This window comes from Saccopteryx bilineata, chromosome 3 (assembly GCF_036850765.1).
Source record: "Saccopteryx bilineata isolate mSacBil1 chromosome 3, mSacBil1_pri_phased_curated, whole genome shotgun sequence".
In the NCBI taxonomy this organism is placed as follows: domain Eukaryota; kingdom Metazoa; phylum Chordata; class Mammalia; order Chiroptera; family Emballonuridae; genus Saccopteryx; species Saccopteryx bilineata.
In genome coordinates, this window is record NC_089492.1 from 288,494,853 (window position 1) to 288,516,309 (window position 21,457).

The 21,457-nt window shown below is 49.1% G+C and overlaps 1 protein-coding gene across 7 annotated transcripts in view; it reads right to left on the reverse strand.

Annotated features, from left to right (window-relative positions):
• Positions 1 to 21,457, reverse strand: part of LOC136331685 (calmodulin-binding transcription activator 1-like) — a 724,201-nt gene that overhangs the window by 30,648 nt on the left and 672,096 nt on the right. For all 7 annotated transcript variants that reach the window (XM_066270563.1, XM_066270566.1, XM_066270565.1 and 4 more), the window contains one exon: positions 1,203 to 1,354. In XM_066270563.1, the coding sequence (XP_066126660.1) occupies positions 1,203 to 1,354 (152 nt within the window). The remainder of the gene's footprint in view (positions 1 to 1,202; positions 1,355 to 21,457) is intronic.

A 21,457-nucleotide genomic window follows, 5' to 3' on the forward strand; every position in this document is an offset into this window, starting at 1 on the left:
ATAAAACAGCCACCTCTCCATTACGTCAGGTGGACACAGATATCCATTGAAGCCAACTTAAATGGGTGAAAGCGCATTCAACGGCAGCTACTATGGGGTCAGGTTGTAACAGGCCAGTTGCAGAATGTCTGAACCATCAAATGACATTATATCCCATTCCCGTTCTGCAACCTTTGTTAGTTAAAGGAAAATGACTGACTGCGCGGGACCCTCTTATTTTAGCCACGAGACAGATTGAATAGTGACATAAAACTTAGTCGTTTATAGAGAAAAAGAAGCCCGTGTTAGCCTTCTTAATATTTTACTGGGTGCCCAGACTTTTCTTTTCCCGTTGATCTTGAAAGGCTGGTGCGAAATAACAAAATTCAAGGAAAATAGAGGTTAGTGTTTCGGGTGTGGTAGACTACGCTTGGTTTCCTCTATTACTAAAAATATTACTACTGACAATTGACATTCACACGGTTCATAAAACCTGAAATGTTCACTTACTGTAATCGTTTGAAGAAAGTCATCATTCATCTTAAGGAGAAAGAGAGGAAATTGTGTGAGGTTTAGGCAACAACTCAGTAACAGAGGTAAGGAGCTGTCTGTCCCTTTAAATTTTTTCTGGGATCTCCTGAAACGTCATGTCTTGAGACTTCATTCTTTCTGACAATAAAGCCCCTAAATCAAACTTAATCTAAAGCTTTCGAGACTAAAGGCACTCTGAAACAATATTTGGTCATTTCCGTGCACTCAGCAACAGGACAGGCAGCTTCCCTGGCCCTTGAGTGTATAAAAGGCTTACGGATGACTGACTCTGGTCATGTGCTATATTTGTAGTTAAAGCAGACACAGAATACAAACTACCAAGTAGACCCTAACTGACGTCACCCCCCAGCGGAATTGAGTCTTCAGCTTTTCCATTGGGGGCCCTCCGTCCCCCCTGCCAGCTGACAGCAGGGGCATTGTGAGACCAGGGACAGCGATGATCCCAGGCTCAGGAAGGTCAACACCCGAGAAGCCCACATTCCGAGGCTTCTTCCACGTTACACAGATTTTCACGCGCGCGCGCACAGGCACCAGGGGAAGCACGCTCTCTCAGACTTCTGCCTCGTCCAGGAATGAGCCTAAGCTCCAGACAAGGGACTTGTGACCCGACTGCCTGCTGGTCGAGGACCCAGTGAACGAAACCGGAAGTGACTGTGAACACAGAGTGGTACCTGGGCTTGGCCTCCTCCGCTGCCACTGCCGGCGCTACCGCCGCTGCTGCCTCCGCCGCCGCCCTGCTTGTGCTGCTGGGACCCCGTCATCTCCGCCATCCTCCGCTCCATCTGCTCCAGACGCTCGAGGATGGACATCCTGAACTGGTTATCTAGGGCGGGACAAGGGGGAGCGCGGTTCGTTCCGGGACAGGAGCAGCTAACACTGGGCCCGTGCGCGCCTGCAGGACCGAAAACCATCATCGGCCTCACCGGGCCCAAGGTCTGTCCAGGCCCGGTGTCCCCAGCGGGGGACAGTGTGACGCCTCACACCAGACTGTGGCATCTACCGTAGTCCAAGGCTCTCGGCCACCCAGACCGAAAAACCTCTTTCTGTCGTAAGCCCTGGTTTCAGGCTCCTGGCACCCCACTTCTCTGTCTGATTCCCTGGTGGGAACCTTAAAGAGAGCGGGGAGGGGGCCCCCGAGAGCAGATGAAACTAGTCCAGCCTGACTTACATCACTGGAAGAAAGCCATCACCGAGGGAAAGGGCACACAGATGTGTATTTTTAAAGGAGTATCCGTTTGACCCAATCATTGGGACCGATGACTATTTCCTGTCCAGCCTCTAGCTTTTACAATTTACCTTAGGAATCGTGTCGTTCAGTGCCTGGGACTGGGGACCGTTGCACATGACTTCCTCGGTCCCGTCAGAGACAAACACAACTGAATGCCTCACCCCTAGTAAGGAAAACACCAGCTCACTGTTGTTGGGGCCAGAATTGTAATTCATGGAGAAGTCTGTGTTCTGTACTGCTGCGGGGATTGGAACCTCTCTCTCTCAACATCCATGCGTAGGCACACACGTGTGAACACGCACAGGTATGCGTATATTCGAGTTGGTGTACATATATATGCGAAACGAAAAAGGCAGCTAAGACCATTATAAAACCATGAGCGCCGCCGTTCACTGAGCAGGTCTGAAAGAACGCCGTGCTGCGTATGACACAGAGAAGTGGACAGAGAAGGCGCTTCCTGCCCGAGCAGGTGAAGCAGGGAGGAGCCTGAGACAGGGAGGGGTGGGTGGGGGCAGAGGCTAGAGATGCCAGGAGAGGTGACACTGTGACCAGAATAATGAGAAAGAGCCAGGGCTTCAAGAGCTGTGGGGAGGGACCTGTGAATGCCCAGGCCCCGGGGCAGGACATTCCTCAGCACGGGCCCTGTGGCTGGACCACAGCGTGGAGGGGCCCAGAGGACCAAGGCGGATAGGTGGGCCTGGACCAGAGGACACAGGTGAGAACCCTGGCTAGCCACATAATAGTTGCGTGACTTTGAATAACACCGTGGTGCCTTGGTTTCCTTGGCTCTTAAATGTGGAAGTAATTGTACTTATCTTGGAGAGCTGTTGTGAGAATTAAATGAATATATATACATGCTCGGAACACGGTAAGTCCCAGACATGTGTGCTGGCCACCCGTCATCTTCAGACAGATGAAGCACATGTTCTCGGAAGCTTACTGGACAGCTGGCACAACATACTTCTCCTTTCAACTGCTCATGACATTAACTATTTTCAAAATACAGCCGTCTGAATCATGGGAAGGCATAACCCAGAAAAGAAATATTTCCTCAGTGTTCTTTGCCATCCTGGCTCTAAATCCTGACCTGCGTGAGTAAGGCGTGCTGATTCTCCAGGAGATAAAACATTGGGCACCCCCCACCACCACCCCTCGCCCTTTCGGACCACCTCCTATGTGCCCGTCTCCGTTCTCATCACAATATAAGTATTAACTCATTCGCTCGTCACAACGATCACGGAGGGGGGGGGCTGATGTCATCCTCGCTTTACAGACTGGGACGCTGAGGCTGAAGAGGCAGCTGGTCTGTCTGCCCCAGAACCTGGGAATTCACTGCGGTGCAGAGACAGCAGGAGGAGGAGTTGTGGGAAGGGAAGAGGCCCAGCGATGGGGCGGGCTGAGCCGACAGAGCAGAACGCTTTTCTCAGAGTAGACGGACAGTCAGTACCTGTCCCCAGGAGCACTTTCCATCCTGAATGTTGAGCTGATTTCCCCTTCCTCCGCCACAAAAACAAGACGAGGAAGACTGCATTTCAAGAATTGCGATATTATTTTCTAATAAGCCCCTCTTAGGAACAGCGCTAACCAAGAAAGACCCTTCCTTCTGAAGGGTGAACCATAAGCTCTGCGTCCCAAAGTCACGCATTCGCACAGAGAGATCAGACCCCGAAGAGTCAGCTGCCTGGCGTCTCCGTGGCGCTGTCGCCGATGGGAAGCAGCGCTGGATGAACATGCGTGGGGTGAACTGCACGTGGCTGATGTCACGCTGTGACTGCTAAGGGCAAACACAACATGACTTGGGGGCGGGCAATGGAAGCCCAGCTCCATGCCCTCTCCACTGCAAAAGGGAGATCTTGTAGACTGTGGCACGCCTGCGTTTGCAGCTAGCTGAAGGCGAAGAGTTTCACCTTTAGGTTAAGAGTTCGATTCCAAAGAGCATGGCAGTGACCCCTTGTGGCCCTTTTACTGACTGTCCCTCTTATTCCTGCTGTGCCAGCCAGCCAGACATCCCTCGCTGAGCCCACATGCAGATACGCCCGCATCCCCCTGACGTCAGCTAAGACTGTGTCGCCACAGGATTTATTCCTTCTCCAACCTACAAACCTTGTGTCTATTACATGAGTGTCTTACTTGGTTCAGAGCAGGGCCTGCGCTCCTTTGGAGCTGGAGGCCAAGATTAACATTCCATGTCATGCAGAGGGGCAGAAGGGCACAGACTGGGCTGCCCAGCCGGGGTCTGCCCTGGGGGAGCACTGTGGGCACACGGCCTCCCGCTGCGCTGCGGGAGGTGGCTTTGTTCTGGCAAAGCTGCAGTGTGCGGGCTCCTCATCCCCGCCCATCCCCCTGCCAAGCGGGCGCACTGTGAGGACAGACCCTTCCCCCACATCCCAGAGCCAGGCCCTGCCCACGGCATCTCCACGTCAAAGCCCTCCAGCAGTCACATGGGCAGGACAGCCGGTACTGGCTTTTTTTTTGTTCCTGGGCCAGCAGGTGGCGAGTACAGCGTCATCCCCCCAGCGAACCCTGTGAGAAGGGCTCTGAACCCTGTGAGAAGGGCTCTGACGTTAGCACGCTGCTCTGAAAGCACATTGTTTGCCTCTTCACAAAAGCGCGTCAGGCATTACGGCATCTCTGAGCCTCTCCGCTCCGAAGGGGGTGGGGGGGCAAGTCATGTGAGAGACGATCTCCCACGGTACCGAGTGGCCGGCCTCCCAGAGCGCAGGTCTGCGGGACGTGCAGACTGGGCAGCAGAGACTGCCGTCTCCCCTGGGCAGGGCCGGCCGGCTCCCCACCTGTCCGGCTGGCTTACCTCTCCGCTCCTAGCAAGTCGAATATAATAACCTGATGCTTGTTTTGGTGTGACAGCTGCATGAATATACGTTATTGTAAAAATACATGGCAGATGCACAGCCACATGTGGCCTTAGCTGGAGATTCTGTGTGTGGTCACAGGATAAAGGGAATATCATTTCTTAGAAGAAAATAAATTTTTTCTGATTACATTAGAATAATAATACAGAGTACACATGAAGATTCATTTATTCAGCTGCAGATATTTGCTGAGCACCTATTGTATACCAGGCAGGTAAGGGGGGCCCTGAACGTTAAAGACATCCCCACCCTGCTTGGTCGGCTAACAAATAATTCCTGCAGCCTGAATGAACCTGGGTTTATAAAGTAACATGTTGGGGTGGGGGGGCAGAGAAAGAAAACAAATGATCTAGGGGGCCAATAAACCTGGCCCACTTCTCACCCAGGATGTTTCAGACAAAGCCCCCATGACTCAGTTTTGAGGGCTTCCAAGCCCCGCGCCCTCAGGACAACTAGTGAAACTACTGATTGCTCCGCCCTGAGAACCAGACACACAGAGGGGCTGGGTGCACATCGCCACGGGCCGTAGGGCTGCCGAGGGCCCAGGACACAGGGCAGCTCCTGGCTGTCAGTTCTTGTCTGGAAGTGCTGGCTCCACCGAGGGAGCACGTCTCCACTTACAGAGAAAGGTTCTCCAACTTCTCCCCTCCTCGCTCCCCCCAGGAAGTCACGTGATAAGCCCCAGCTCTAAAGATGGGGACACAGCCAGGCCCAAGTCCGGTTCCTTTCCTGCAGCACCAGCTCTGGGCGTGCGTCTGGGTACCCCTCTGTGCGGCGTCCATGCGCTCCGCCCACTGCGCGTGCCCTGGGCAGGCTGGTGCTCATCCCGGGGTTGTCCAGTCTCACCTGGAGGGCTTAACAGACTGGTGGGCCCTGCTCATGCACGGTTTTCTTCTTCTTTTTTTTTGGAAGTCTGGGAAAGGCCCAGAGGTTGCACTTCTATTCTTGGTGATGCTGATGCTTTAGGTCTGGGGCCACGTTTCAAGAACCACGGCTCTATGACCTCAGCCTCCTCCACAGGAATGAACTTCCCACCTGCCCAGGCGCTCGGTAAAGAAGGATCAGGGAATCACCTGCTCAGGCAGAAGCACAGGCTCCTCCCAACATGGGCACAGGGGACATCACCTCAGGAAATCACGCCAGGCCCCTCTGGCCGGGCATGGCCGCAGTCCCGGCTACATGCGTCCTCCTCTGCGCAGGGTGGCGCAGATCCCGCAGCATTCGAGAACCATCCGAGAGCCTCGCCCTCCGCCTGAGCGGCTCTCTGCAGCTTCTCCATTGTTCCCAGAAACCTCACCTCTTTATGGCCTTTTCTTATGGCTCACCAAATGGGATGCCTTTCAGGTGTCTCTCTGCCTCTGGCTTTTCTCTACTTTACATGCATGGGTTCAGGGAACGAGGACTCTCAACTGTCACACAGCCAGTCCTTCCCAGTACCTCAGAGACACAGGCGCACCTGCACCCCAGGCAAAAAGTCAACGATGCCGATGGCTCTGCAGCACCAGTCTGGCTCAGGATGCTTCCTAAGTCTCCTCCCGGGTCTGTCCTACCTGCTCCCCTGTTCAGCGGGGGCAGAGTTCTCAGTCTGGGCAGCTCTGACACAGACTGGAGTAAACACTGGAGCGGAGCTAAGAGATCCCGGGTTCTATCCTATCACGATGTGACTGGAAAAATAATGGCCACTTTGCACCTCAATTTTCCCATCTGTAAAATGGGGATACTACTACCTACCTTGTTATTGTTTGTGAGGATGAAATACACTAACATTGAAATCTTTTTAGTGATAAAATAAGTCTTGAGCTTTCATTAGCCATCCCTCTGGGGGCATTAAAAAAAAAAGTTCAGAAGATTTTGAATAATGTTAGATTCACAGACGAGCTGCAGAAGGCAGAGCTCCCCTATACCCTTCACCTAGTTTTCCCTCTCACATTAACATCTTATATAACTGTGGTGCATTTGTCAAATCTCAGAAACTAACATTGATAGATCGCTACCGTTAACTAAATTATAGGCTTGAATTAGACTGCACCGTAAGAATCAGAATTAATGTACTTGTTCTGTGCCAGGATCCAACCAAGGACACCGTGTTGCATTTAATCGCTAAATTTCCTGTCTACTCTGACAGTTCCTCACAATTCCCTTATTTTTCATGACTTTTAACAGTTTTGAAGAAGACTGGTCAGGTACTTTGTAGATGTCCCCGGAATTCAGTTTGTCTGATGTTTCCCAATGATCAGACTGGTGCCGGGAGTTTTCAGGATGAATGCGACAGAGGTGAAGCGCCCTGTTCATCACACTGTACCAGGGCTTATCCAGAGCTGCTGTACTGCCGGGGGCTGACCTTGATCTTCTGGTCTATGTAGTTACTATGTTTCTCTCTCCACACTCCATTCTTTGGAAGCAAGTCACTAAATCCAGCCAGTCCTCAAGGGGATGAAGGTTAGGCTCCCCTTCACGGGTGGGGGAGTATCTATAGATACTATTTGGAGTTCTCTCTATATGGAAGATTTGTTCTCTGTGTAATTAGTTGGTCATTTATTTACACCATGAATGTATGTGTCTTTGTTTTACACCTGGGGTCACAATCCAATTCTAATTACCTTCTTGCTCAAAGCAGTCCATCTCTGGCTGTTGGGAGTTCTTTCAGGCTGGCTGCGGGGTCCCCATGCTGCACCCCCAGTCCCTTCCCTCCCTTTTTGAGCACTTCCTTTCTTTCTGACATTACAAGATACTCCAGGTTCAGCCTGGCCTGCTAGTCGGCAACTTCTCTAAGGAGTCCTGCTTTCTCCAATTGGAAAATGCTATTTAGAAACCAAGGTCTAAGAGCTGGATGTGCTCTTGGCTGTTGGGATGTCACTGCTTCTAGGTGCCCTCAGTGGACAGAGCATGAAAATATATGGTAGTATAATAACTCGTGCATGCACACATACCTGTACAGGTATTGATCGACTTATGACCTATGCAACTTACAACCATTCGACTTTACGACCGCAATCCCTAGCCAAGACTACTCCGCATCTGGCAGCGTAAGCGTTGCCCAGTTGGGCGTATGACAGTGCGGACCAGCTTCCGGCAGCACTACCATCTCCGCGTGCACCCTTCAACTGTTATCCCAGTCTCGGTACAGCAATTTGTGTTTTGTGTCTTGGATATTTTTCATCAAACCCCTCCCAAGATGTCTACCAAGAGGAAATTGTCTTTGTCTACGCCTCAGCCTGCCAAGAAGGAAAGAAAGGCCATCAATCTCGACATGAAAATGAAGGTAATTAAGCAGTACGAAGGAGGAAAGAAAGTGAATGTGATCGCACTTGATACGAAGTTATCACACTTGACTGTGTCGACGATTTTGAAAGATAAAGAATTTGTGAAGCTGTGAAAGGTTCTGCACCCATGCTATCAACAGTTATAACAAAGAAACAAAATGGTGTAGAGATGATACAAATGGCATAAAATGAACAAAGAAAATTATGATATATAATAGTGAAAGAAAATTATGATAAAATATGACTTAAAGATTTTTATAACATCATTTCCCAGTACTGTACATATAGACTACTCAACTTACGACCAAATCAGGTTATGACTAGTCCGTCGGAACCAACTGTGGTCGTAAGTTGAGCACTAGCTGTAATTACTTCTGTATCTATCTGTATGCACATAAAAATAGACATGACTTGGCCCTGGCCGATTGGCTCAGTGGTAGAGTGTCAGCCTGGCGTGCAGGAGTCCCGGGTTCGATTCCCGGCCAGGGCACACAGGAGAAGTGCCCATCTGCTTCTCCTCCCCTCCCCCTCTCCTTCCTCTCTGTTTCTCTCTTCCTCTCCCGCAGCCAAGGCTCCATTGGAGCAAAGTTGGCCCGGGCACTGAGGATGGCTCCATGGCTTCTGCCTCAGGTGCTAAAATGGCTCTGGTTGCAACAGAGCAACGCCCCAGATGGGCAGAGCATCGCCCCCTGGTGGGCATGCCAGGTGGATCCTGGTCGGTCGGGCGCATGCGGGAGTCTGTCTGACTGCCTCCCCGTTTCCAACTTCAGGGGAAAAAAAAAAAAGACACGACTTTGTACTGATGTCTTTGATGAGCACTAACTGCAGTGTTCATCCTAGCCCTCTAGGGGGCATGTGCTCAAATCCCAGAATAGCTTTGACTATGTATTACAAAGATCAAGATGAGAAAACGTTTCCAGCCAATCCCTGACCCAAGTAGCAATGAATAGTCAGTGGGGGGCTTCACACACCCCTTCCCTTCACTAGGCTCAGCTTCTCCCCTAGGGCTGTGATGCCTAACTCTCAAAGGGACTCATTTAAAAATGTCCCAGATTAGGCCCTAGCCTGCTTCCTCCTTCAGAAAAATACAAAAATAAATAAGTAAATAAATAATAAAAATGTCCCAAATTAACATCTACCTAAAAAAATTTTAAATTCCTAAGCAATGCCAGAGTTTCAGAGAGAAAATTTCGTGATGTCCAACACCGCAGGACACGGTACGTTCAAAGTTTAGAGAGTTTGGGGTTGGCAGCAGTCAAAGTGGAGGACCCTGCTATTTGGGCATCTGATCTAAGACAATGTCTCCGCCAGGAAACCGAGCAACAGCCAGGTTTCCGAGGTTCCTAGCTGCACCCACTGTTCTCCGTCTTATAAACAACTCACCTTAAATCTCAGAACCCAATTAATTCCCATGGCTGAATTGAGCAATACAACATGAGGTAGTTTCTACATTCTATCAAATAATCTAGTTTAAAAAACCAACCCACATCAATCCCTCCCCTTTGACCTACAAAATAAAATTTAAACTGTTTGGTGTAGCATGGGGTGTCCTGTAGCAACTGTAGCTGGCTCCTTTTTAGGGGTTCCCTTACCACTCACTGTTCTCCCAATCCGCCAGGAATTCTACCCACCTCTGGACTCTGGGAATGCCAGCTGTCCCCCGTGTCCGCCTGGCAAACCGGCCATTCTTCAGATGGTGGCTCACACTGCCTTCAGTCTTATGATTGACAGCTGCTACTGAGCAGCTCCAGCAGGCTGGGTCTCCTGTATGCATTCCTTCTAAATCTCAAAACAGCTCCGAAAGGAAAAGTTTCCCTTCACTTTACAGGAAAGGAAACCGAGGCTCGGAAAACGTGTTACTTACCCAAGGTCGTACCGCTTAGGAGTGTCGGGGTGGGGATCTGAACACGGACGGACTCCAGGCACGTTCTTCCCAGCACGCCCAGTAAACCCTCCCGTCTTGTGTCCTCGTGGTACTTGGCAAATGAATGTCTAGTTATTTTCCTACAGGTGTCCTTTCTACAGACCGAGTTTTCCGAAAGCAGGGACTCTGCCTTGCGCCCCTGGCACCACCTATGGAGTAGGTGCTCAGTGATGCGAAGAGATACTATTATCTAAGTTAAGCTTCTTCTGGAAGATAATCTATGGATGAGGTCACCCCGACTCTGGGGCCAGGGTGCTGAGCAACCTCTGCTCTCCATGTGGACTGCGGGTGGAATACACCAGTGAGCAGTTTGACTCCTTATTTCAGGAGGAAAAGGAGTGGTTGACAAGACCAAAACCCCACGGTGTGAGCTGGGAAGCGTGTGAGAAGGTCTATCCACGTGCCTGGCTGGCTGCCACTTCCTTGAGGCTCAGGTAAGGGAATTACATAACCTTGGGGTGTTGGTGCCAAGTTGACAGGAAAGCCAGGGGACACCTGCCTTCTTCCCAGGTGCAACCTGGCGTTTCCCCAGCAGCGTCAGGTTTCTGCACCCCCCGAGCCCCAGGCCGAAAACGCAGACCCCTTGCCTTTTCGATACTCCCACCGTCCCCTGAAAAGAACCATTTGGAACACAGACGGCGGGCTGCCCAGCTTCCTAAGGAGCGCCTATAATTAGTTCACTCTTTCACCAAAGTGCTGAACGAGCTGGGCAGGTTGGGCTGCTGCAGAAACATGCACGTTTTTATTCTGTTCAACAGAAGACACGTTCTTCTAGAACAGGCTTGGAAGGTGTGCAACGGGCTGGCAAGGCCCACCGATGGGGCAGGGTGGAGCTGGGCCCGCACCCGCGAGGACCTACTATCACCGTCGCCGGGACATGCCACCGCCGGGCCCCACTCTGCGCCAGAGCTGAGGAGAAAAAGTTGCCTTGGCAGGTAAATGAATGAAGGAGTGACCGTCAAATACCATCTGCTATTTTAAAACGCGTTATTTGTGGCTCAAGTGCACATGTGCCCTCCTGTTGCTATTTGGACCGGGTGCAGGAGGCCGTCTTTCATTCCAGTTCCAGCCCTTGGCCAGTATGGCAGAGGAGGCGACACGGGAACTATTTCGGTCAAGAAGCGGTAGCTGCTGCTTAGGAAGTCTTCTGAATTGTTCAGGAAGCTCAGGAAGACAGGGAGAATGAAGTCACTTCATTCCTCCCCAGAATAAAATGGGGCCGCCGGAGCATGTGAGGCCCAGCCCAGCGAGCCGTTTAAGATGCCCAAGCGCAGAGGGAAGGGTGAGGGCCGACGGAGATAAGCACACGCTGTGCCACTCGGATTTTCCAAAGCAACGGCTAAATTTAGCCTCAGAAAAGATGGCCACACTCCACTTCTCAAAAACTCCCCAACGCTGTGTACCGAGACACTAGACATGGACATGAGCCATTCTTCTTAAGACTTCCTTCGTCTGCAGCGACTTCGGATTGGTATTTCTCCTCCTGGGTCTGTGTTCTGCACGGTTCATGAATGCAGGGTCTTAGACACGGCGGGAAAAAGCAGTCAGCATGCTGCTCAAACCACCGACAGCGATCAGGAGCCTGGACGCTATGTGGGCAGCACAGCAAATCGACCATTAACCCTCATTTGGATAATCTGAGCTATCCAAAGTGCACAAGGGCAAACACTGCAGGCCTCTTCTGCAAGGACACAGGGCTTGATACTGAGGGAGCTCAACAATACCAGAGCACGACGCTTGGCGTAGATGGGCACCCTAAATTCTGCAGGAGCCGACGGTACGTCAGTCAAGCAGCAAACCCAAGTGGAGGAAACGGGAGTGAAACCGGGCAGCGAGCATGAGAGCACAGGGCAGTGGGCACGTTGACACGGACCCCACACTCACCTTCACACGGGCCACAAAAGAGCAGGACTTTTCACGAAAAAAAGAAAAGCAATCCATTGGAGGACACTGCCGCCCCGGTTTCAGGGCACAGGGAAAAGAAGGAACATTATGAGCACCAACTGAAACATTGTAAAGCCCTAACAGTGAGACAGAGGAAGGCTCAGGGGCGTGGGCTACCCCGAGACCAATGAGGTCATTAAAGAAATATCCTAACAAGACCTGGAGAGGAACAGCAATCTCACCTGGACACGAACATGGGACAGTGGAAGGCCACTGAAATGCATCACGAAAAATGGAAAAGGAAGAAAGAAAGACCCTGACCGTGAAGAAGGCACATTAATTACCCACTAACCGGTGGGTCCGTGGTGCTCAGCTGTGACCAAAACACCCCCCAAACAAAACAAAAACCACATACTTAACATCCTTGGGGAAGAACCATGTAGAATCAGGGTCAGACAGACTCGTTCTGCAAAGTCTACTGAGCGCCCACGGCTCAGCGCGTGTGTTATGGCTCTGGGATGGGACCATGACCAAGGCAGCTCAGGGTGTGGGAGCCCCCAGCCATCCAACACCCAAACAAGATAGGAGCCTTTGTTTCCAGAACCTCAGTCTAACACAAAGAGAAAGTGACACCCTTACAGCTCTATGAGGCTAGCGACTGTGTTCGTTCTGTCCCCGACTACACTCCCAAGACCCAGCACGATGCCTGGCACATAGGAGGCCCTCAGTCAACACCTCCTGGATAAGTGATCTCACTGTATCTGTTCAAAACAGGGAGAGTGAATTTCAAGGACGGCAGGGGAAAGGCCCGGCACGGAACAAAACCTTTGTTTCCGGTGGCCATGTCTAGGATGGGCTTCACCTCAGCCAAGCTGTGAAGAGCAGAGCCTTTGCTCCTTACATGGCCACCTCTACGAGAGCCTCACAGGTGCACCGGGCGCCGGGCATCTGGAATCGAACAAAACGTGTCGAGGCTGGTCTATACCTCCTCCATTTGATAGCTTTCTCCTTAAAAGTGTTCTATGTCAAGGTCAGGGCGGAGCCAATGGGAAACTCAAGATAAAAGAAAACCCTGCTGGTAAGAACTGTTATGTGGGACCTGCAGAAAAGATGTTAAAAATAGAGATGGGGGGGGGGGCACTGGCTGCCCCTAGCTAATACTCCTAAATCATACTAGCAGTCCTTTGCCCTGAGTTCCTGGTCCCAACATCTGACCAAAGACCATGTGCTCAGGGTTCACGTCCCTCTCCAGTGGTTTCCAACTCACGCTTCACCTGTCACTCAGGGCCCGCGCCCTGCTGGCACGCTCTGCTCTCGAGCTCACTGCTCCCGAGCTCAGGGTCCGTGTACCCTCTGCGCAGACCTTCGCTACTGTCTGGGGAACTCAAACTTGTGAGAGAGCTAAAGCCCAAGATGTTTCAAAATATGTTGTTGTTTCAAACACTGGATTCCACAAAGAGAGGCTTTTTCCAGAATGCAAATGTTTATGGACTACAAGAGTATTTGTTCACAATGCTGGAAGATTTTGTAAAACTCTGGAATACAATATAGGTGAGGCTCTTTTCAACTTAATAGGCTGAAATGCATACATTTAAAAAGAAATAGCTGTATATACCGTATTTTTCACTCCATAAGATGCACCTTTTCCCCAAAAAAATGTGGAGGGGATAATGCCCATCATCTTATGGAGCGTAAAATACAGTATTTTATTAAAATATTTTAACACACCATTTGGTTCAGAATATTTTTTTCTTATTTTCCTCCTTAAAACCCTAGGTGTGTCTTATGGTCAGGTGCATCTTATAGAGCGAAAAATACGGTAATGCCAGTCCCATTATAAAGTAGATCTTGACAGAGAAAAAAATTTAAGAATATTGTTTTCCAATTTATTATAGGCCTTTTTGAGAAGTGCTAGAAAATAAACTTTAAAAAAAAATCCAAGTTATGCTAAACATTTTGTTCAGGAATAAAATATTTCTCCAAGGGAGCGATGAGAGTTTTTGAAAGTTTTTTTAATCCATTTAGCTCCGTTTTGGTGGTGTCATGATGCCTGTGTGGGGACCATTCTGTGTCCTGGCTCCACATGCCACCCAAGAACTCATCAAGGGCCGCTGTTTGGTGCCTGCATGCTGCCCACGACCATGTTGGGCTGGGAGGCGGTAACTGGCATGCTACCTCTCCCTCCGGCCCTGTACCCCTAGACCAGTCTAGCCCTCTACCCCTAAACGAGAGCAATCCGCACATTCTGGCAAATTCCGAACCAGTGAGGGGTTGAATGGATGTCTCATTGAGGCCAGTCTTCAAACAACCCTTGGATATGGGGGCAAAGCTAAACACTTAACTGTGTTTTTCACTGAACGGGGATTTCCTACAATGTGGGGCTAAGGTGTCTTGCTATCCTCATGGACATCCCCAGGTTGGGCTTCTTCAATTTTCCCATGTGGGGTGTGGTTGATCTAAAGATCGGGGAGCAGTTAAGCAATGGAATTAAAGAACCATAACCAACTCAAAGGGCAGCGGGCGTGAACCCGGGAGTCGTGAACCCCGGGAGCTGTCCACCGCAAGTCCCTCCCACATCCCACGGGCTCCATTTCTCTCCTCTTCCTCATCTTTCCCGTTGCCCCTTCCTGCCCTTGTTCATCCTCCCTGGACCTCGCTATCCCCTACTTGCCTTCACGTGACTGGGAAGAACCCTGGATCCGGGTACCTCTGTTTGAGGGGACTGATAAAAAATACTTTTGGTTAACAACATGAGGTAAGAGCAAGATTTGTGAGAAGCATCAAACAAAACTCAGATGGAGCTGTTAAGCAGAAAACGCGTACCAAGTCCCCCCAAATGGTTGGCCGTGAGTCCCAGATTTGGCTGAACTCCGCAAACAAAGCAGAAAGGGAGGGAATCTGTTTCAAGATCACTGTCCCTTGCTCTGGACAGCATGGCTCCTCCTGGTACTGAGATCGGGAAGAAATTCCTCGCACAGATCCTGATAGGGAAGAGACTGTGGCATCCATGTCCTTGCAGTAAAGGCTATAGTGGCTCTCTCAAATGACCACGAGTGATTGTTCAGTACTAAAGAACACCTTAGCACCAGTTCACGAAAGTAATTCAACAAAAGTCTGGCAGGGTCCAACGTCACAGGTCTTTGACCACTGGGTGTAAGTCAAGGGTTACACTGGAGGCTTCAGAGGCATCAACACTGTTAGTTACTGCTTGTTCTTTATTGAACATAGTTCACAATCCTGACTTTTAAATCTAAAACTTGGTGAGTTGAGTGTTTTATGTTTTCTGAAGGAAAAGCTTTCTGTCGTTAGTGGGTTTTTAATAGGCAAGTGAAGTCTGTTATTTCCTCTGTTTTGTAACCTTAAGTGTGTATTATATATTTCTATATTACGTGGATAATGTATTCTATGTAATGTTTTATGGTATATAGGGGATAGGTACTGTATTTTTTGCTCTTCATAAGATGCACGTTTTTCCCCAAAAGTGGAGGGGAAAATGCCTGTGCGTCTTATGAAGCGAATGTTGTTGTTTTTGTTGTTTTTTTAGCTGCTGCGGGTTCCCAGACAACTAAGAGTATTTGAACATTAACATCTATTCTCATTTGTTAGTAACAGTGCTAATGGCTGTTAATACTGCTGTTGAATTTACATTGTTGAAATATTACTGTGGTATATTTTATTAAATATTTTAACACACCATTTGGTTCACAATACTTTTTTTTCTTATTTTCCTCCTTAAAACCCTAGGTGTGTCTTATGGTCAGGTGCCTCTTATGGAACGAAAACTATGGTATCTATACACTTTAATTATTTTTCTCCTGCAGATACAGAGAATCTATTAGGGATTCAGAAAGATCTTTGTTTCAGGCTCGCCTGGGTTCCTACCTACCGTCTGTGGCACCGCTGATCTGGTGCCACAGATTTATGTTTCCTGAAGGAAAAGGGAACTGACTTAGGATATCATCAGTTTTAGGCTGAGCACTTCCTCCTTCTTGCATTAGATGAAACATTTTTCATACACACACAAAAAAAATGCCAGGGGCATTGATTCTGGCTCTAGTGAAATGAATGGTTTCTTTTAGTAGAAGAGACAAATGGATATTTAAACAGAATTGCTGATTAATCCAAACCACGGTGTGGAATATTAAGGACTTAAACCATAGGTTTTGAAAAAAACAGTCCTACGATTTGCTAGTCGGCACCCACTGCAGGGCTCACGGAGAGGGGACAGTCCCGGGGTCTCCTCCTGTGTAGGGGACCGCAGGATAAAATGACGGAGTGCGTCTCACTATGAGCCTCTGCCGTTTCAGTGTGAACGGTGCTTCCTTCGGGGACGGGACCTCCGGGGGTGAAGGTGGAACACTGCCGGCTCCCTCGCAGTACGCCTGCCCAGCGGGCACCCTCTCTCCTTCCCTGACCAGGGGGCCTCTGTCCTCCTTCGGGAGCTGCTCCAGCCCTGTGCCCGCTTCAGGCGGCGCTGACCTCAACTCTTGGCTCGGGGCCAGGCCTCGCTAATGCGAGCATGGCCTCCTCTCACTCAAGTGACTGGACCTGGGAGTCCGGGGGGGGGGGGGGGAAGAAGAACAGAACATTTCCCGGAACTACCAGGAAAGAAGTGCTGTGTGCCAGGACATATTGACAAAAGACGGCAAAATCTAAGCCTGGAGCTTTGAGGGGGCCATCTTGCTACCACTTTGGCGACCCCTGACCGAGAATAACAGCAAGCTAGAGGAGGGGTGAGCCCAGAGGGGCAATGAGAGCTTCCTAACGACATCCCTTAAGCATCTGGAACCAGCGGTACCCGAAGACAACCTCAAAACTAGACATCACAAGGGTCAATAAATTCCCTTTTTCACATGGGTCCGTTTGAGTTAGAGCTCTGCTAAAAGGAGAGGGAGTTCTAAGGAAAAATCTATTAATTAAAATGTGAACCCTTTTGCTAAATAAATATTAGGAGTGTTCTACTTCCACATACAAACAAAAAAATATTCAATGTCAGTAAATATGCCTTAAAAGTAGGAAACAAATATCATTATTGGACTTTTTCTATGAAACATGGGCTAAATTATGGCAGAAGTAAGCAGTCATGTTTACCTGAAACATTTTTGATGGCCCAGAAAAATCAGAAAAACAGGAAAAGGTAAACTGAGCTCCAGCCTAGCTGAGGACCGTCTGTTGTTGAGTTATCTACGTACAGAAGTACTTAACTCCTTTGGGCCTTAGGTTACTCCAAATTGACTATCATAACAACAAATACGTCTCGTCTCGCGGGACTCACTGCAGGACAATGAGATTTAAAGAGAACGTGGGAGTTACCTGGTCCAGGGGCTCTGACTGTGACCCATAGGGAGAAGCACAGCCCCGTACACACACACACACACACACACACACACACACTCTCTCTCTCTCTCTCTCTCTCTCTCTCACACACACACACACACACACACACACACATTGGGGACAGAACTTCCCCTTACTAGGTGCAACGCACTTTGATTTTAAAACCCAGCTGATGTTGACCACTGACTTCCTGAACCACCACTGACAGCAGGAAACAGGGACGGAGCTGAGACTGGGAGATATAAGACGACGTACCTGATACTCCTCGTTGGGTGAGCGGTCGAGCCAAAACAGAAACCCAGCCCTCACCTGGCTAATTATTAAAATCAAAGCGGACAAGCTGTTATTTAGACACATTCCCAGATAGCAAGCCTCTGGCCAGTCTTAAGGTCTCCGGAAAGATGACTCAGGTGTCAGACCTGGCTATCCACTTTACCCTGTGCAGGCCATGCCTTCCGGGGGCCATCTCTAGACCACTTCCGTGAACACTCACGTCCACCAGGGAGCTTGAGCTGACCTGAGTGGGAGAGCTGCAGAGTTGGTGCCTAAACTACCAACAGACGAGGCTGAACTGAATGCATGAAACAGGATCAGGCGGGTTTGGTTCAGGCCTGACGGAATGCACTGCCTGCTCCTCACTGTATCCACACCACGCATATAATCTTTCTTTGACTGACGGTCCTAATGAAACTGCACCTCCAGCTTTCCCCAGGCTCAGGCTGGAGGGGAGGGTCCAGCGGAGGTGCGGCTCTGCCTGCAGAGAAGCCACAGGTCTAACCTAGGGGGCGGTGAAGGGCAAGGCTTTGTTAATGACGTAAGACTCAAGTTGGGCTCAAGGACTAGGCCGCAGAATTTAGCATGGAGTGTGGGGCGGGGGTCAACACCAGCCAGACTGCAATGGAGGGTTTGTGCTAGGTAGTTGTCGGGGGACAGCACAAGGCTGGCTGAGAGAGTAGGGTCAGGTTTGGAGGGTGGCCAAAGTCAGGTAGAAGACCACAAGTGAAAAAAAAAAAAAAGAGACTAACTGGCTAATTTGGGTGGTTGCTACATGTTCATTTAATATATTTGGAGAAACTGATTTCCATTGTCTGCTCTTTCCACATCACAAAAATGTTACATAAATTTACCATCAGCCGTTTAATTCCTATAAACTTTTACCCTGGTTAAATTCCTTCCAGAGTTCACCTTCCTCAAGTTAATGTTTAATTATTAATTATAATTTGTTTAACAACTGACATACAGTAGGTGCTTAATGTGTGTTGATGACTTACCTCTCTGTTCGTCATATGACTAATGTTAGGATCTACTTCCAACGCGTATAAGACAATATAAAATTAAGCCAATTATCGGTACCATGACATACTTTTGAAGCTAAAATTTCAGTTGGTACATGAGAAGAACTTTACTAAAATGAAGCATCAAGCAAGATTATACTGGCATTGTCTACACATACACCCCCTTCCCAATGAAAAAATAAAAGCCCCTTGTATTTACAAAGTATGGTCCAGTGGTTGTAATGAGCTAGGGCGTTATGTTGCTTAGGGGGTGGAGAGCAATTACTTCCTGGTGGTAAAGGCTGCTTGGCCATCAAATCCGATGGTCTGCCTGCTGTGTGCAAACGCAAATCTAGGTGCATCAGAAAAGAGCAAAGAAAACTTGGTCCTATGATGTCAGGGCCATCCATTGGGGAAGGGGATAAGCCCATCAACTGAAGACCTTCATGGCCATGATGAGGTGGTGACCCGTTTGTGTTACCCTGCCAGCCCCCTAAGCACTTTCTAAATGCCAAATGTGACTCATGTTAACACCTAGTGTTTAAGGTGATTCAATGCGTCTCCTCTAGGGCTTCTCCCGTCATCACTTAACAATTAATCACTGCTGTCAGAAAATACATGAAAGATAAGAAAATTCACTGTCTGAGAGGCGTCAGAGAGACAAAATTAACCCCGACGTCACTTCTTCCACAATTGCAAGAAGCCTGGGGCTCAGGGTACAGCCTGGCGCTGGAAGGTAAGATTTCATGGAATGGACGTTGTTTACAAACTTCACTGTCCGCCATTTCCTCTTCCTGGACACTCACTTCCCTTGTGCTTGATCTTTCCTTTCTTCTCTTTCTATCTTTCTTCATTGTGCAATATATTTCTTTGTCAGCTCCTTTAAACCACTTTTTGAAAACACGTTGAGGTGTGCACTCATCAACCTAGGTCACGTGTGGATGCCAAAAGCTTTCCGGCAAAGGACTACAGAAGTGAAATAAGCTCTCAAACATCGAGCTGTGACAGGAGGCCACGGTGGACGTTTAACACCGAAGACCTGGCACCACTCAGGGAGCCTCCTTTTGACAAGATCAATGGAATACAGACATTAAATCACTTTAAGTCAGAGAAAGCAAAGCCCTTTAAATGTGAGAAGACATTGCAGGCACACCATGAACAGCTGGGACCAGGGCTGGGGAAGGGACAATAAAGAACTTCCAGAAACCACTGTGCGGGCTATGGAACTGCCACGCTGAACAAAATGACCTTTTCTCTTTTCCTTTTTTTTTTTTTTGACTGTTCTGTGTGATACCTAAAGTTGTGTCTGCAATCAACACATGAACAATTCTTCCTCAGACACAATTCTGCAACTTCAGAAGTTCAGGACAGCCGTGATCAAAGCAGAGAAGAAAAATTCCAACCATTCCCAAAGGAAACGCAACATCCCCCAAAATGTGCATTTCCTCTGCGTGTGCTGCACACAAGAAGAGGGACCTCCCCTCCTTAACTGAGCAGTGGACTCTCTCACCCACCAGTGAGCGCTTCACACCTTTCCCTGGGGGAAACTTTCAGTGTCAACCAACTCTGTTAACTTCACCATCTATGTCGCAGGAAGTAAACAGTTCCCAGTTCCACCTGTTATCTGTGTTCCAGTCGACAGGCACGTACTGCAGCGGTGACAGCTGCCGTCAGAGACGGACAGGCCCAGCAAACAGAGCCCTGAATACTGGACTAGAGAAAATGACAGCGTGTCTGTGTGTCCTCCTCACAAAAGCAGGACTCTTTAAAATACTTAAATAATAAAATATTGTGGCTGACTCCGATTAAATCTTGTGTTTCTGCTTAGGTTATCTGAAATATTATTAATCGGGGTGACCAAACTGAGGTCCCTTAGGAACTTGCAGCAGTCCTCTGCTTGCTCCCATTACTAATCTAAATTTATTTGGTAAACGCCTGTCCTGTAAGTAAACCCAGGGTTTACTCCCTAAGTCACTCCTCCCTATGTCAAACGTAAAGAGAAACATGAGCTTATTTGCTATCATCTTATTCTGGTCTTAACATAGTATCTTCCTATAAGCACAAGCCATGCAGAGAGTGCTACTGCTTTAATGTGTTTCTCTTTATTGGGTTCCCAGGTGATGGTTTCTCCAGGTGACAGGATTTTTTAAGGAGCAAGAGAAAAAGAACATTATATACAGCCCAGCCATTTACCACATAGGACAAAATTTTTTGGCAGCACAAATGTAATGTTTTGGGTTCTGGCCTCTCTGGTGAAAAAAAATATAATGCATTCATTCAATCAACTACACGAGGCATTTCTGTAACCATCCGAGAACTCTCATGTTTACTGCATTTACTCTGCTAATATGACTTCAGGCCAACAGAAATCTTCAAAGCATAGCAGACAAAATAGAGTTTAAAATTATCAGCATTTCCTGGTGAAGCGACTGCTTAAGAAAATAATTTGCAAGAGTATTCTAGTTTCAGAAATTTATTTAGCTGCCCAATTTGTAGAGAAATTTGCTGTGACGCCCGTTAGAGATCTAGGGAGATTTGAAATGGTCTCCAACACTGAAGCTGCCCCTAACGTTGCGCAATACCTAGGAAACCAAATCACGAGATCCTATAAAAGCAAGAAGATAACAGCTTCTATTCCAGCCCACCAGAGCTTGGCTGGTGGGAGCACAGGTCAAGGCGCTTCTCCCGCCCAGGTGTGCAGGTGAGCAAACCTCTCAGGAAGTTCTTCCAAACCTTCAGTCTCTGAATTTAACCAACTTTCCCCGCTGAGCTCTACGCACGGATTAATAAAACGTTCATTCACTCCATTGGCCTGCTAAGAAATGCAGCCTCCAACCGCCTTCTCCTGCAGAAGCGCCCCGGCTGAGCGCCTCTCTTTCCGCGGAGGGGACACTATTCCAGCCTCTCTCCCCGCGCCCCACCAAGGGGTCACCTGTCCCGGCCCTTCTCGCCTCTCTCAGCACCCCAAGGGAGCACCTGTTCCAGCCCTTCTCCCCACGCTGCGACGAGGGGGCACCTGTCTCCACCTCTCTCCCCGTGCCCTGCAGAAGGGGCACCTGTTCCCGTCTCTCTCCCCGCCGAGGGGACACCTGTCCCTACCCTCATCCCCGCCCTCCCGCCCGGCAGCGGGAGAGAGCTCTGGATCC